Source organism: Amborella trichopoda, chromosome 8, assembly GCF_054954075.1.
Source record: "Amborella trichopoda isolate Santa Cruz 75 chromosome 8, AtrichopodaSantaCruz75HAP2 v2.0, whole genome shotgun sequence".
In the NCBI taxonomy this organism is placed as follows: domain Eukaryota; kingdom Viridiplantae; phylum Streptophyta; class Magnoliopsida; order Amborellales; family Amborellaceae; genus Amborella; species Amborella trichopoda.
The window spans coordinates 19,488,070-19,502,759 of NC_142343.1; the positions used below are offsets into that span (position 1 = coordinate 19,488,070).

Genomic DNA, 14,690 nt, shown 5'->3' on the forward strand with positions numbered 1-14,690 from the left:
CCGCTAGTGATGATGTATGTGTAGGTGTGCGTGGTGACTAGCAGGTAGCGCTGGCCAGAGCGTGGTGTGTGAAGGGGCGTGCCAACCAACGCTGGTGACATCCTTATGCGAGGTAGGCCGGGTTATCTCTTGGTTAACTGCAAAGGCAAAGGCCTCGTTGGGGCTCATCGAGTGAAGAAGAGTAGTGGCGTGAGGACCATGTTGAAGTTTGTAACTGGCGAGATGCCCTCCAGTGATAAGGTGGCGGTAGTGCCAAGCATGCGATTGACATCAAGAGATTTCCCTTTGATATTGGAGGAGGAGGGGTGAGGGGCTTAAGTGCATGTGCCCCAAGCATTCTTAGGTTGTACTAGAAAACCAGGGCCAGGCAGTCCGATTGAGAAGGCCGTGGGGTCGCCAGGATTGGGTAATTCGCCATCTCTAGCTAAAGTAGCAAATAAGGGGATGTAGAAACCCCCAATCTAGATAAAGGAGCGACAGTGGGATCCCATTCCAATTTTAGAGAGAGAAAAGTTGGGGGTTGGTACCTAAAAATAGTTTGAGCCAACGATAGGGTGATGTGTCCCCAATGGAGTCACCAGTTGGTCAGGGCCAGGTCTTAACCCCATGTCCTCGTGCGGTCACATGGACTGCAGTAGGTGCGAGGGGGGGAAGACCCTCTCTCAAACAATTGCGGGGGATCCGTGTGTGCTAGGCACCTGTGGGTACGTGGGTGCGCCACCTTTCCTGTGCGTGGATAGGAACCAACAACGTGAGAGATTTTGCACCCGAGCTCTCCTTGCTGCTTCAGGTTTGTGGGACACACCTGGGTGGTTGGCCTCTTAGAATAATCATGAAGCCCTCCAATTATCTACCAGCGCGGTTTGGATGGGAACTCTCTATAGGTAAAAGAGTCTCTTCTCTCTCTCTCTCTCTCTCTCTCATGCAACCCCAATGGGGCTAGGCTATCCTCCTCTCGCAACAGTCCCCTCTGGGAGGGGGACTAGCTGAATTGCTGAGGCCAGTGCGAGAGGGACTTGGGGTCGGCACTCGCTGGTGTGCTCGTGCTTGCATGTCCCTAGTGAGCACGGGTGGTTGCCTAGGGCAGACAAGGAGTAGAGGAGAGGTGGGAGAGAAAGGGCGCGAGATGTGACTCAGCTTGAGGGAGAAAGAGAATGTGCTTGCACGGGCAGAGATGTTTTCTCGCTCTGAGAAGGACGTGGCCATGCACTAAGGGGTATTTTCTCTCTCTTGAAAAGATTTCTTTTTCCTCTCGACGAGATTAAGTGTTCAGAAGCAAGAGATGAGTGAAAACAAGTGTTATGCCTCTGTTTTAGCTATGAATAATGCTCAATAATATGCCCTTTTACAAGTGACTTAAGCTTGCTTATATAAAGGATTCACTAAACAGGGGTGAATGATAAAAGAAAAGGCTTAATTCTAATTAAATAAATTACAATAAATTTCCTCAAATTAGGTGCAAGGATCAAAATGCCTTGGGACCTTTTATGCTAATGACGAAACCATCCTTGCTTGAGGGTCCTTTCAATATTGCCAGATCTGAGAAGCTTTTCCAAGGACTTGTAGTGATGGTTCAGTCGATTTGTTGTTATATCCTCAGTGCTTGTTCGATTCTGAGTATTTTTTAATCATGTCGAGGCAGCCTTTTCTCACTTGGTGGAAGTCTTGCCAGATTCGTAAACTTCAGTTGCTAACGCACTTCAACCTGTGATGCTTTGAGTCTTCATTCTACTTGCACGTGAAAGAGGAGACTATCACAGTCATTTTGCATCAAGTTTGGTCTGTTGTGGTCTTCATTTGCAGCATTTCCTAATCTGAGAGGTCATCGGGAAAAGGCATTCCAGCGACTGAGCGGGTTTGCTTTTCCAGCAAACTGGGATCTGTACTTATCGGGCCTTGGTTCAGGTACAATAGTTATACCAGTTTGCAGCTCTTCGCGAGGTAGTTGCAATGAACTCATCCTCTCGATGATCCCATGTGCGGATTTCGAGCTATGCTTCACGAGGTTCGAGATGTCTTCTTCTTAAAACCCCTTATTTTTCGGATTTTGTGTTCACTTTCTTTTTAGAAGAAGTTTGACTCTGGGTCACACCATAGTGCATGCCCTAAGTCAAAATGATGGGGCTGGTCATGTCAAAGTCTGAACTTTTTCTGGTCATAGTTGAAGGTAATGTGGGTTCTTTAAAGTTCATATCGAGATGTGATGTTGCAGTCTCCATGCTTGGGGACTGGTTCAGTGAAGTCGCATCGCGGTAGTATAAAACCTACTCGTTTTGAGGCCATACGGGCATAGACCCGTTTTGGGTGGTCTGATTGAGCCCAAATTTTGTCCTCAAAGGTTTTTCGACATTCTGAGTGCGATGGCGATGGTCTAGTACTGTTCTAAAGTTGCTAGCATAGGGCTATAGTTGTAGGATCTCTCTTTGGAGTAATAACATTCCTCCCAGTTTGCTTGGTCCGAGACCTATTTCGCGACACAACTTTGGTCTATCAGTGTTTTGAGTATCAGCGGGAGAAAGTTGTTACCAACACTCTCTTTATTAGTGTGGGAGGTGTAAGTATGTAAAAAATGACGTATTGTCTTGGTGACGATCCAATGTGTGGATTTCCAGCTGTGCTTCACGAGGTTCGAGATGTCTTTTTCTTAAAACCCTAATTTTTTTAGTTTTGTGGTCACCTTCTTTTTAGAAGAAGTTTGACTCTAGGTCGTGCCGTAATGCATTCCTTAGGTCAAAATGATAGGGTTGGCGTGATCTAAAACAAGTCAAAATCTGAACTTTTGTTGGTTCTAAACGAAGGTGCTGTGGGTCCTTGGAGTCCCTCTCGGTAGTGTAAAACCTACCCGTCTTGAGGCCGCATGGGCATATACTCCTTTTGGGTGGACTGATTGGGCCTTTTGACTTTCTGAGTGCAATGGAAGTGTTTTAGTACAGTTTTGAAGCCACTAGCATAGGGCTACAATTTTAAGGTCTTTCCTTGATGCAATAGCATTCCTCCCAGTTTGTCCGGTTCGAGGCTTATTTCGTAGCACAACTTTTGTCTGTCAGTGTCTGGAGTACCAGCGGGACCAAGCTATTAGGCTCTCTCCTTGTTCGTGTGGGAGATGTAAGTATGTCAAAAATGACATATAACAACTTTCCCCAATGGATGTTGTGCTTTGAGAGAAGCAAGAAGTGCAACATTCGAAATGAAAACTTTATCGTCAAAGTTCATCTCTTGAATCCTCACTAAGATGTGTTTATTTTCTCTCAACATATGTTTTTCTTCTAGGTTACCGATGTCAGCACAATCCTCGACGGGTAGATTTTGCTAAGCTTTTCCCTAGGGATAACCAAAGTGGTCTTTAGAGGACTGGGGCCACGCTTAGGGGCTTTCTCCAAGTCCTGCTGGAGTCCATTTTTTGAGAGAGCAGGTTGATAGGTTGCCTTGTGGAGGGCTTTCCATCCCATATCAGTGGAACCTCTTTACAGCCAAGCTAGAGGGTTCCCTTCTATGGGCGTTGGTCTCAATCTAGCTAGTAAGAAAAAAAAAAATTGTTTTGGCCCTGTGGTCGAAGTTTTTTTTTGGCCCTATGGCTGGAGTTTATGTTGGTGCTGGGGCAAGACTGTTTATTGGCGTTGGGGCCAGAATTTTTGTTTGTAGGCACTAGGGCCAGAATTTTGTAAGCACTGGGGCTGGAGTTTGTGTTAGCGCTGGGGGCCGGAGTTTGTGTTGGCGCTGGTGCCGGAGTTTTTGTTGGAGTTGGGGCCAGAAGTTTTTTTTGTTGGAACTAGGGCCGAAATTTTATTCTCTCAAGCGCCTTTGCAGGTTTTCACTTGATCTAGGTGGAAGTGGTGCCACGAGGTGGATTTCGCCCAGTTCTTTTGCTGATGCAGTTTTACCCATGACTACGAGGTCACGTCCTCCTATGGATTTCCATTTTTACTCTTGACGCCGTTGTGGGTTTTCACCATGCCTAGTTTTCTTGTTTTCAGGACACTTTTACTCATGGCTTCATGGCCATCCCCTCCTGTCATTTTTTATTCACAGTGCCCTTGCGGGTTTTCTCCCTACCCATTTTTTATTGTTTTGGTGATTTTACCCATAGCCTTGGGGGCTGTCTGCCCAAAGCTCTCTTTTCTTTTAATCGCGATGGTTTTCATCGTGCTCGGCTTCTTCTTCGGAGGTGGCTTACTGGAGCATCGATCCTCATAGATGATATGTTGGAGGAGGTGAGCGTGGCTTGGTCATGCTCCACGTGTAGGCCGACAGAGTGCTTGTCTGTGCCGGCCGTTGATTGCTGTGAATGGCCTTTGAAGGAAGTGGAATGCATCCACCTGGCGGTCCCTTGACGTTGGGAAAGAGGGTCGTTTTAACGACTGACCTCCATTGGTGGGGAATGTAACCCAGAAAGCGTGTTCGCCCAGGGATTAATGCACCAAGATGGCAATCTGATGACGAAGTGTCTGTAGAGTGACACATGGTCAAAGAAAATGATGCTTGGGGAGGCAAAGCGATGGGAGATCCGTCTTGTGCCCTGTTGATGATGACACCTGGGAGGCGAAGCAGCTAAAGATTTGACCAATGATGCTTCGAAAGCAGGGCCTACGAGGCGAGATGTCAGAAGACTTAAATGGTGGTAAAAAGAGGCACCCTTGTGATGACACTTATCCGTGTGGTTGAACGAGGTGTTGCTCGAAAAGCAGATTGATTTCACGGCTAGGTTATGAGAAGGTGAGGTGGAGCGAGTGGGGCAATAGTTGCTCATGTTGCTTTGAGAAACTTTGCTTTCCCTTTATCTTGTGTAGAGAGAAGAGACCCTTCCTTTCTGAAGCATCCTTCCAAGAGGCGATGTCCTTCACTAAGGGCTTCTCTTGGGTCTCAGATCCTAAAGTGAATCCGAGTGTTGGGCTTCTGAGTGAAGGTGTTCGACCCTACAAAAGCGCTGACGGACCCATGGTAGAGGGAGGGTTCGTGCCTTCAGATCTCTTCTGCTTACTTGGGCTGCAGAGTGCAAGGTCCAAGGCTATGCGTAAGGTGTTGAGGGTTGTCAGGCTTGAACCCAATCTCGTTCATCTCAGCATGATGCCATATTGTGGCGAGCGTTTCTGGCCCAACATCCTCCTTGTGCTGGCTGACCAATCAAATGACTTGATCAGTTTCACAGTTTAGTGCTTGGTTGAACCGTTGCTATTGCAAGTAGGAGTGCCTTGCTCAGGCTTTTACGTATATTTGCTCTCTTAACTGGCTCCTAGTTCTTTGCCTTGGCTCCATGTTGAGAAGCAGAAGGCAATTTGTTTCTGGCCATTTCAAGCTCCGTTTTGAGCAAAGAATTCTGCCCTTCTGAAAAAGTGTCTTTACTCCTCTTGGTACTCGATTTCCTCTTGGTACTCGATTTTCTTTTTGGAAAAGAAGGACCAGCCCTTTTGATAGACGCAACTGCCTTAATGAGATCGTAGCGTGCCTTGTGAAGCGGCACTTTAAGAAGGAAGCTTATTTCAGAACTTTCTGATCAAGGAATTTTAGATCCGTTACAAACATGATCTTGTATCCCCTTTTGGGCTCATGAAATAAAATCTTCATTTTGGTTTGCATCATTACTCATGCTCTGTGGTTTGTCACCTTTTTCTTTTGCCTCGGCTCGCTTGCTTCTCAATCTTTTGAATTCAGCTTTTACCCCCTTTTAGTGATGGAGGTAAAAACTGGACTAGGGGGGTAGTTTCCCTTTGGGGGCACCATCTTCTTGGCTTGAGTGGCTCGAATGCCCTTTTCAAGTTTTCGTTTGATCCCTCGGAATACATGCCACTTGGTAACGACCACTTTTTTTTTTTTTGTGGATTTGAGGTGCTATAGTTTAAGATCGTATAACTTGGACCCTCACGTGATGCAGTTTAACGTTGTGTGGCCAGGACACACACTATAGTTTAAGGTCATATAACTTGGACCTCTGCGCGGAGAAGTTTAACATCATGCTGCCAGGACGCGCACTATAGTTTAAGGTCATATAACTTGGACCATTGCGTGGAGTAGTTTAACATGGTGCGGCCAGGACATGCGCTAATTTAAGTTCGTATAACTTGGACCATTGCGTAGAGTAATTTAACGTCATGCAGTCAGGACACATGCAATAGTTTAAGGTTGTATAACTTGGACCATTAGGCGGACTAGTTTAACTTCTTGCGATCAGGATGCGCGTTATAGTTTAAGGTCGTATAACTTGGACCATTGCATGTTGCAGTTTAACGTCGTCCAGCTAGGACACGCGCGATAGTTTTAGGTCGTATAACTTGTACCATTGCGTGGATCAATTTAACATTGTGTGGTCAGGACGCTCTATAGTTTAAGGTCGTATAACTGGGGCCATTGCTTTAAGGATAATATTTCTTCAAGTATCTCCCATTGATTAGGGCCATAACTTCTTCCCTTTCAACATTGACTAGCACATAGGCTCCCTTGGGGAAGGCTTTCTTCACCACAAACAGGCCTACCCATTTTGGTTCAAACTTTCCCTTTGTCTGGCCATGAGTGATGATAAGTGTCCTTACTGTCAAGACCAGTTCCTCCTTCGTGAATGCCCTTATCCTGGTTGATTTATCGAAGGCCCATTGCTTGTGGTTCTTGGGGATCTCAAGACTCTGTTGTGCTTGTAACCTTTTATCGTCGAGCGCATCTAGGTCTTGACAACAAAGGGTAGCTCGTTCTTCTTTTGTCATTTCATAGTGGAGGGCTACCCTGAGGGAAGGCAATTGAATTTCCAATGGTAACACAACTTCACCCCCATACACCATTGAGTAGGGCGTCGAATGGTTGGGCCTCGGGCAGTGATGCAGTAAGCCTAAAGAATTTTGGGATCTTTTCATGCCAATCCCTTCTAGTGCTGGAGATAGATTTCCTTAGGGTATCCCAAAGAGTCTTGTTAAAATCCTCGGTCAGACCATTAGCTCTTAAGTGGTACATGGTCGAGTACTTCCATGCGAACCCGAACTACTTGATCAGCCTATCAATTTGGCTTCATCGAAATTGGGGGCCGTTATCAGAAATGATTCGATCGAGAGATGCCAAATTTGTATATGATATGGGATGCATGAAATTGGCTACCGTAGGGCCAAGGACTTTCTTGAGAGGGACTACCTCAGCCCATTTGGAGAAATAATCTGTTGCAGCAACTATAAACGCATGACCCACGGAAGAAGGCAGGTCGATGGGACCTACAATATCCATATCCCACTGAGCAAAGGGCCAGGATGCTACCATTGGGTGGATAGGTTCAAGAGGTTGATGAATGAAGCTTTCATGAATCTGACAGATTGGATAGCTTCTTACGAATGCGATGGAGTCGGCATTCATAATAGGCCAGTAATAGCCTATTCGGATGATCCTATTGTAAAGTTTAGGACCAAATTAGTGCATCCTGCAAACCCCAGAATGGACTTCTTTGAGCACGCATTGCACCTCTTCCTTGTCGATACATCTGAGTAGCATGTCGTTATAGGAAGTTTATAACAGTGTATTATCTTATCACATTGGTCGGACCTGGTTCACGGCAGGTGAGGACAAGAACCCCCTCTTGGACAACCATGGGGTCGCTCGCACGAGGAGATGAGGGTGCGCATCGGTGAGGGGTGTGTGCCCGCACGGGGAGCTCATGTGGGCGAATAGGCACCAACAATGAGAGATATATTTTACGGTGAGAGCGCTTTGGGCCGCTAACCTCACTGCTTGGGGATCAGGTGTAAGGACCCATAAGTGAGCACACGAAGAAGTTAAGCGTGCGGCGATGGTAAGAGAGCAGGAATGGTAAGATCGCAGCGACATGGTAAGCTCGTGACGATAGTGAGCACGCGACGATGGCATGCGCACAAAGATAGTAAGCGCGTAGCAATGGTAAGCGCATGGCGATAGTGAGCACGCAGCGAGAGTAAGCGCGCGACGATGGTCAGCGCACGGCGATAGTGAGTGCACGACGATGATAAGCATGTGGTGATAGTTAGCGCACGGTGATGGTGAGCGCACGACGATAGTAAGCATGCCACGATAGTTTGCGTAACCCCAGTTGCGGCACTGCCATGCATGATTTAGTGTTCGCCACTTGTCCAGCTGTAAGGGAGTTGGTTGCCACCTGTTAGCTTAGGCGGCTACCAACCACTTGAAGGGCTACTTAAGCCCTTCACTCTCCCTCACATCCTTCACTTTTCACTCCTCCACATCTCTCTCTCTCTAGGAAACATTTTGGGGAAAGTTCACTCCCTCACTTTGGAGTAGCCATTGCTGGAGTTGAAGGACTGTAGAAGAAAGATTGGAGGGCACCATTATTGGCTGTGTAAATGGATCTCTACCCACTTGGTTAAAGTTGTAAGAGCATGAAATTGAAAGTATGAGATTTAAGCGTGAATTTCCATGAACAAAGTATGATGTTAAGCATGTATGTTGTGTTCTGTTTTCCAGTAATGAGGTCTTCTTTGCATGAAACGTTAGGCATCGTTACCCCTCATGTGGATCCTTAAATTTTGTGGAATGATGCTTGTGTGAGTATAACCTAAGATAGAAAAGGTTTCATGTTGTTATCATGTATGGATTTGAAGTTATGGAGTAGTTTTTGGATTGTGCCATGAGTGTACAATGATTTTCCAGGGAGTTTACATGCTTTTGAAATAAGATTTTGACTAACCAAATGATATCCAATTTCCCTCAAATAACCACTATTTGGAAGGTCTATGAGTCTTCTTGGAGTTTAATGTTTATATCCAGTTGAGATTCTTGATAGTTTGGAAGATGTATTTCATTTTGTGCTCATACGCCATTCTTAGCAAACTTGATAATTTCCAGAAATATTGTTTCTACTATATTAAAACATTGCATGACCTATTGAGGTCCAAATGACCCAAAAAAATATTCATTTGATATGCATGAGTATTTTATGATTTTCATGTTTTAACCTTGCCTAAATTCTGTGTAAATGAGGAGCTATGCTAAAAAATGCTCTAGTATGTCACTATTAATAGATCTCACAGAAACTCAAATTTTCGATCTCTGTTCCCATGAACATTGGCTGAGCAGATGGAGTCCAATTACCTTGAAACCACAACCATTTGAAACTTTGAATGTCTACTAAAATTTGCATGTTAAAATTGTTTCGAAATTCCAACTAGATTGAAACTAAATTGGAATCAGAATTTAGTTAGATTCCCATCATAATTTGGTTGTTATGCCTCATTCTGTATATGCTCATGATTGATAAGAACAATAATGAATTTAAGTTGTCTATGAGTTATGCAAATATCATGCATCAATGTTTCTTTTGAACTTAGCTTAAATCCTTTTGAAAGGTGATAAGACACCGAAATGACATGCCTATGATCCTACGAATGTTGAATGTACTTGACCGCTTGAAAAGTGTAAAGTATGAATGAATAAATGTTACGCATGCTTATACGCGGTGCAACTGATATATGTGATTTCTGACTGCTACGCAAAGGTTCCTCCATTGGTAGTGGATACTCTGTTTCTGTTATATGAATATTGATATCTGATTGCTACGCAATGGGACCTCCATTGGTAGTGGATACTCTGTTCTGTTATATGAATACTGATATCTGACTGCTACGCAATGGGTCTTCCATTGGTCGTGGATACTATGTTTCTGTTTTATGAATAATGATATTTGACTGCTATGCAATGGGTCCTCCATTGGTAGTGGGTATACTGTACCTCGACCGCATATGATAGGGGTGGAGTTGAGAGGTGATTGTAAATAATCAGGAGGGTTGTGCCCCTCAAATTGTCATAGGCACTACGCATTGGGTCCTCCAATGGTAGTGTAACACCCTCTTACCTTAGGGTACAAGAGAGGGTCGTGTCTTGTTAGGCCTGAACCTATCGAAGACCCCAAAGCGCACTGAGGATGTGTGCGTGAGTAAGGATATTACCAAGTGGGACCTCCACTTGTCATTATTCTCCCTCCGGAATGAAGGTTGAAGTCTCAAGTTTCAGGATTGTCTTAGCCTGATCGATGTAGATTCTACTTTGGGAGTAATTTAATCTGTTATGCTTATCTGAATTCTGTATTGTGTATGAACATCCGACTGCAACTGTGATATGCATAACGATTGATGCCATAATGAGAACAAGTAATGCTCTATTAACTAAGTCTTACCCTTTTTATATAGCAATTACATGTACTAGGATGTATGATCATACTCTGAGTGACAAATGCAATTTTAGATGGAGTATGGGCATGTTATTATGTATATACTGATAGTCGGGAATGCAAGGGAAGTGATCTACTTACTGGGCTTATTGCTCACTCCACCTATTTCTTCTGTGTAGAGTGCTAGTACCTGACCGCGTGTGGCGAGCAGCTGACCAATGATAGGAGGCGTTCGGAGTTCGAATCGGTTCAGGATTTCTTTTTGGCTTTGTAGGTGTCTGGTGGCATTGCCACGTGTTGTTCTGTTTGATGTAATATTTTTAGATTAATGTTAGGCTTGTAAGCCTCAAACTTTATTGTAAAGACTTTTGAAGATGAATGAAGTTAATGGTTTAATTTATTCAGTTTTCAGTGCTAGTTGGATGAGTTTTTATTTATTGCTCGTGGTTTGTTTTGATTCTACCCTCTTAACACATGTTAATGCCACTCCCACCTAAGTGACGCATGCGACCTCCAGTTGCGATCCCGCACTCTGTTGCTCTTCAGTATGGGACGGTAGGGGTTAGGAAGCGGGGCTATGATAGTTATGGTATCAGAGCAGTCAGATATAGGTTCTTGGCCTAGGGAATTTAGAAGTGTCTTTAGAATAGTTTTGGTAGATTAGTAACTGAGTGCTTGTGTCTTAGGGTAAAGATGCTGAGGATGCGGGCCAACAACGCAAGTTCTAGTTATGAGAACACCAAGGCCCTTGGTGAGTTAGTCAGGACCTTAGGGGCCATGACACAGATGATGAAGGAAGCCGTGTCGACGCTGTCTACCCCTACCCCTGATCTAAATGACAGCAACTTGATCGAGAAGTTTAAGAGGCTGGCTTCTCCGACTTTCTTGGGGCTTAGGGGAGCAGCGAAAGCTGATCGATGGAGAAGGCAAATAGAGAAGATCTCCAAGGTTTTGCAACGTACAGAAGAACAGAAGGTCAAACTGGGGACCTTTATGTTAGAGGGAGACGTTGAGCACTGGTGGGGCTCAATGAAGAAGTCTTGGGAGGTGGCAGGGAAGGAAGTAAATTGGGGAAACTTTCTTAGAGACTTCAACGAGAAGTACTTTCCTGATTCTATGCGAGAAAGAAAAGAAGTAAAACTCATCGAGCTGCAATAGGGAAATCTAACTGTGGAACAATATGCAGCCAAGTTTGCTGAGCTGTCGAGGTATGCGCCACATATCATCATCAATACTAAGGCACAGAAAATAAGTAAGTTTGAGAGGGGCCTTAGGTCAGACATAAAGGGGAGGGTGATATCGGCAAATCTTATAACCTTCTCCCAATTGGTGGACTTGGCCACGAAGATTGAGAGGGACTGTGAAGAGTCCGGGGTTAGAGGAAGCTGTAGGATGGGCTCAACCCAGTTTGGAAGTTTGGGAAGAAAAAGGAGGAACATCAGGGGAAGAGATAATTCGAGGGGTAAGAAGATTCAGAGGACCTTGTTGGGCGATATAAGGGAGAACTGGTGCCCAACGTGCCCACATTGAGGGAAATATAATCAATCGGCGGCTGATTGCCAAAGGACCACTGGGGCATGCGTTAGGTGTGGCAAGCCAGGCCACCAAATTAGCGATTGCTCAGGGAGGGGCCGAGAGAACCTACCAAAGACTCAAGGTCTTACCGAGCAGGACGCTAAGGCATCCACTTCAGTTATCCGAGGTACTCTCTTGGTTTGTGGCATTGAAGAAAAAATCCTAGTTGATCCTGGATCTGCACACTCTTATGTTGCACCTCACTTTGCATGCCACATAAATACTAGACCTTCCTTGCTTGACTGGACATTGGTAGTGTGCAGACCTATGGGAGAATCTTTAAAAACTAATACTATTTTTAAATGTTGTGGGGTTTTGCTTGAAGGGTGTGTGCTTCCTATAGATCTAACATTGTAAGATATCCAAGACTTTGATGTAATTTTGAGCATGGACTAGCTCTCCATACACCATGCTACTATAGATTATCGTGATAGGACTGTAACCCTTAGACGCCCTAACCAGTTTGAGTTGAAGTTTTTTTACGGCAAGGATGTTTCCCCTCTACATTTTATTTCAGCTATTCGAGCTTCCCATTTATTGACTAAAAGATGTGTTGAGTATCTAGCTTACATAGTGGAGAATTAGGATGACCCGTGGAAGTTAGAAGAAACATCGGTGGTAAGAGAATATCCAAAGGTTTTTCCCGAAGAGTTAACCTCTCTGCCCTCAGTCAGAGAAATAGAATTAGAGATAGATGTGGTCCCTGACACTACCCCCACCTTCAAAGCCCCGTATAGGATGGCCCCAGCTAAACTAAAGGAATTAAAAAAACAGTTGCAAGAATTACTGGAGAAGGGTTTCATTTAGCCTAGTGTGTCGCCCTGGGGTGCACCTGTCTTGTTTGTTAAAAGAAAGATGGATCTTTGAGGCTATGTATTGATTATCGACAGCTAAACCAGGTCACTGTGAAGAATAAGTACCCCTTACCAAAAATTGATGATCTCTTTGACCAACTCTAAGGGGCCCAAGTATTTTTCAAGATTGACCTTCAATCAGGTTATCATGAGCTGCGAGTCAAACAAGAAGATGTCTCTAAGACCACATTCAGGACTCGTTATGGTTATTACAAGTTTTTAGTGATGTCGTTTGGGCTAACTAATGCCCCGGTGTACTCAAGGAATCAAGAAGAGCATGAACAGCATTTGACGATGGTTCTCAAGACCCTAAAGACAGAAAAGCTATATGCCAAGTTGGGGAAAAGTGAGTTTTGGCTTCCAAGCATGGCCTTCCTTGGGTACGTTGTTTCGATGGACGGGGTCGCAGTTGACCCTTGTAAGATTGAAGCCATGCTAAAATGGGCCAACGAATGAGATGGAAGTCCGTAGTTTTCTGGGTCGGGCCAGATACGATAGGCGTTTTGTAGAAGGCTTCTCAAAGATAGCGCTTTGCCTGACTAGCCTAACCCAGAAGGAAGTGAAATTTATATGGTCAAATGATTGTTAGAAGAGTTTTCAAGAATTAAAGAAGAGATTGACTACGGCTCCAATACTAACCTTGCCCGAAAGAAATGAAGGCTTTGTGGTCTACACTGATGCTTTCCATAAGGGACTAGAGTGTGTGTTAATGCAGCATAGGAAAGTTATAGCCTATGCATCTAGACAATTAAAGCCACATGAGAAAATTACCCAACTCATGACTTAGAGCTCGCAGCCGTAGTCTTTGCCTTGAAGGTTTGGAGACACTATCTCTATGGGGCCCAATTTAAGATATTTACAGATCATAAGAGCCTCAAGTATTTATTTTCATAGAAGGAGTTGAATATGAGGTAAAGGATATGGATTGACCTATAGAATGATTATGATTGAACCATCAATTACCAACCGGGCAAGACAAATTTAGTAGTCGACGCTTTAAGCCTGAAACCCTTGATATTAGTAGCACATCTGATGGCCCGAGAGATGAAACTGATAGAAGATATAGTGGAGTGGAGCCCGACACTACCCTCTAGTTCTGGAATAGGAATAACTGCAGGTATAAGAGTGAAACCTCAGCTCTTTCAACAGATCAAGGTAGCCCAAAAGACAGACCCCCAGCTTACGAAAATTCTGGAAGACTTGAAGTAGGAAAGAAAGGATAATTTCTCTATCAGCAGTGATGATCTATTAAGATTTAAAGAGTGAGTATGCGTTCCAAATGAAGAAAGTCATTTAGATGAGGCGCACCAGTCCTGTTACATTGTACACCCAGGAAGCACAAAAATGTATCAGGATTTAAGAAAAACTTTCTGGTAGAATAACATGAAGAGGGATGTGGCTAGATTTTTTTCTAAATGTTTGACCAGTCAGTAAGTAAAGTGTGATCACTAGAGACCTGCTGAGCTGTTGCAATCCTTGCCTGTGCCTGAAGGGAAGTGCGAGCATATCACTATGGACTTTGTGTTCGGTTTGCCAAGATCAGGCATTGGACATGACCATGTTTGGGTTATCGTAGACCGATTAACTAAGGCTGCACATTTCTTACCGATCCGCACTACCTATACCCTAGATAAACTTGCTCAGCTATATGTCAAGGAAGTAGTAAGGCTGCATGGAGTACCTGTTAGTATTGTGTCTGACAGGGACTCTAGATTTACTTCAGAGTTTGGGAGCAGTCAGCAATCAGCTTTGGGGACAAGAATCACTTTTAGTACTGCTTTTCACCCCGAAACTGATGGACAAATCAAAAAGGACTATTTAGACCTTAGAAGATATTTTGAGGGCTTGTGTGAAAGACTTTAAAGGAAACTGGGACGATTATTTTCCTTAAATAGAATTTGCATATAACAACAGTTTCCAAGTCAGTATTCAAATGGCATCTTTTACGACCCTGTATGGGAGAAAATGCAGATCATCAGTATGTTAGGAAGACGTCGGTGAAAGGAGATTGTTAGGGCTATAAATTTGTTCAGATAATATCAAAAAAGATCGCCCTAATTCGAAAAAGGCTTAAAACAGCTCAGAGTCGACAGAAGAGTTATGCCAATAATCGTCGAAGGGACCTTGAATTTGAA

The 14,690-nt window shown here is 44.2% G+C and overlaps 1 protein-coding gene across 1 annotated transcript; it reads right to left on the reverse strand.

Annotated features, from left to right (window-relative positions):
* Positions 1 to 6,347: 6,347 nt before the first annotated feature.
* LOC148780939 (uncharacterized) lies at positions 6,348 to 6,767 on the reverse strand. Its single transcript, XM_088874676.1, has one exon. It carries the CDS (start codon positions 6,765 to 6,767, stop codon positions 6,348 to 6,350), a length of 420 nt encoding a protein of 139 aa, XP_088730802.1.
* Between the last annotated feature and the right edge of the window lie 7,923 nt (positions 6,768 to 14,690).

Excerpts from the sequence above, each read along its gene's own strand:
- LOC148780939 (XM_088874676.1), bottom strand. The coding sequence starts at position 6,767 with ATGGTGTATGGGGGTGAAGTTGTGTTACCATTGGAAATTCAATTGCCT.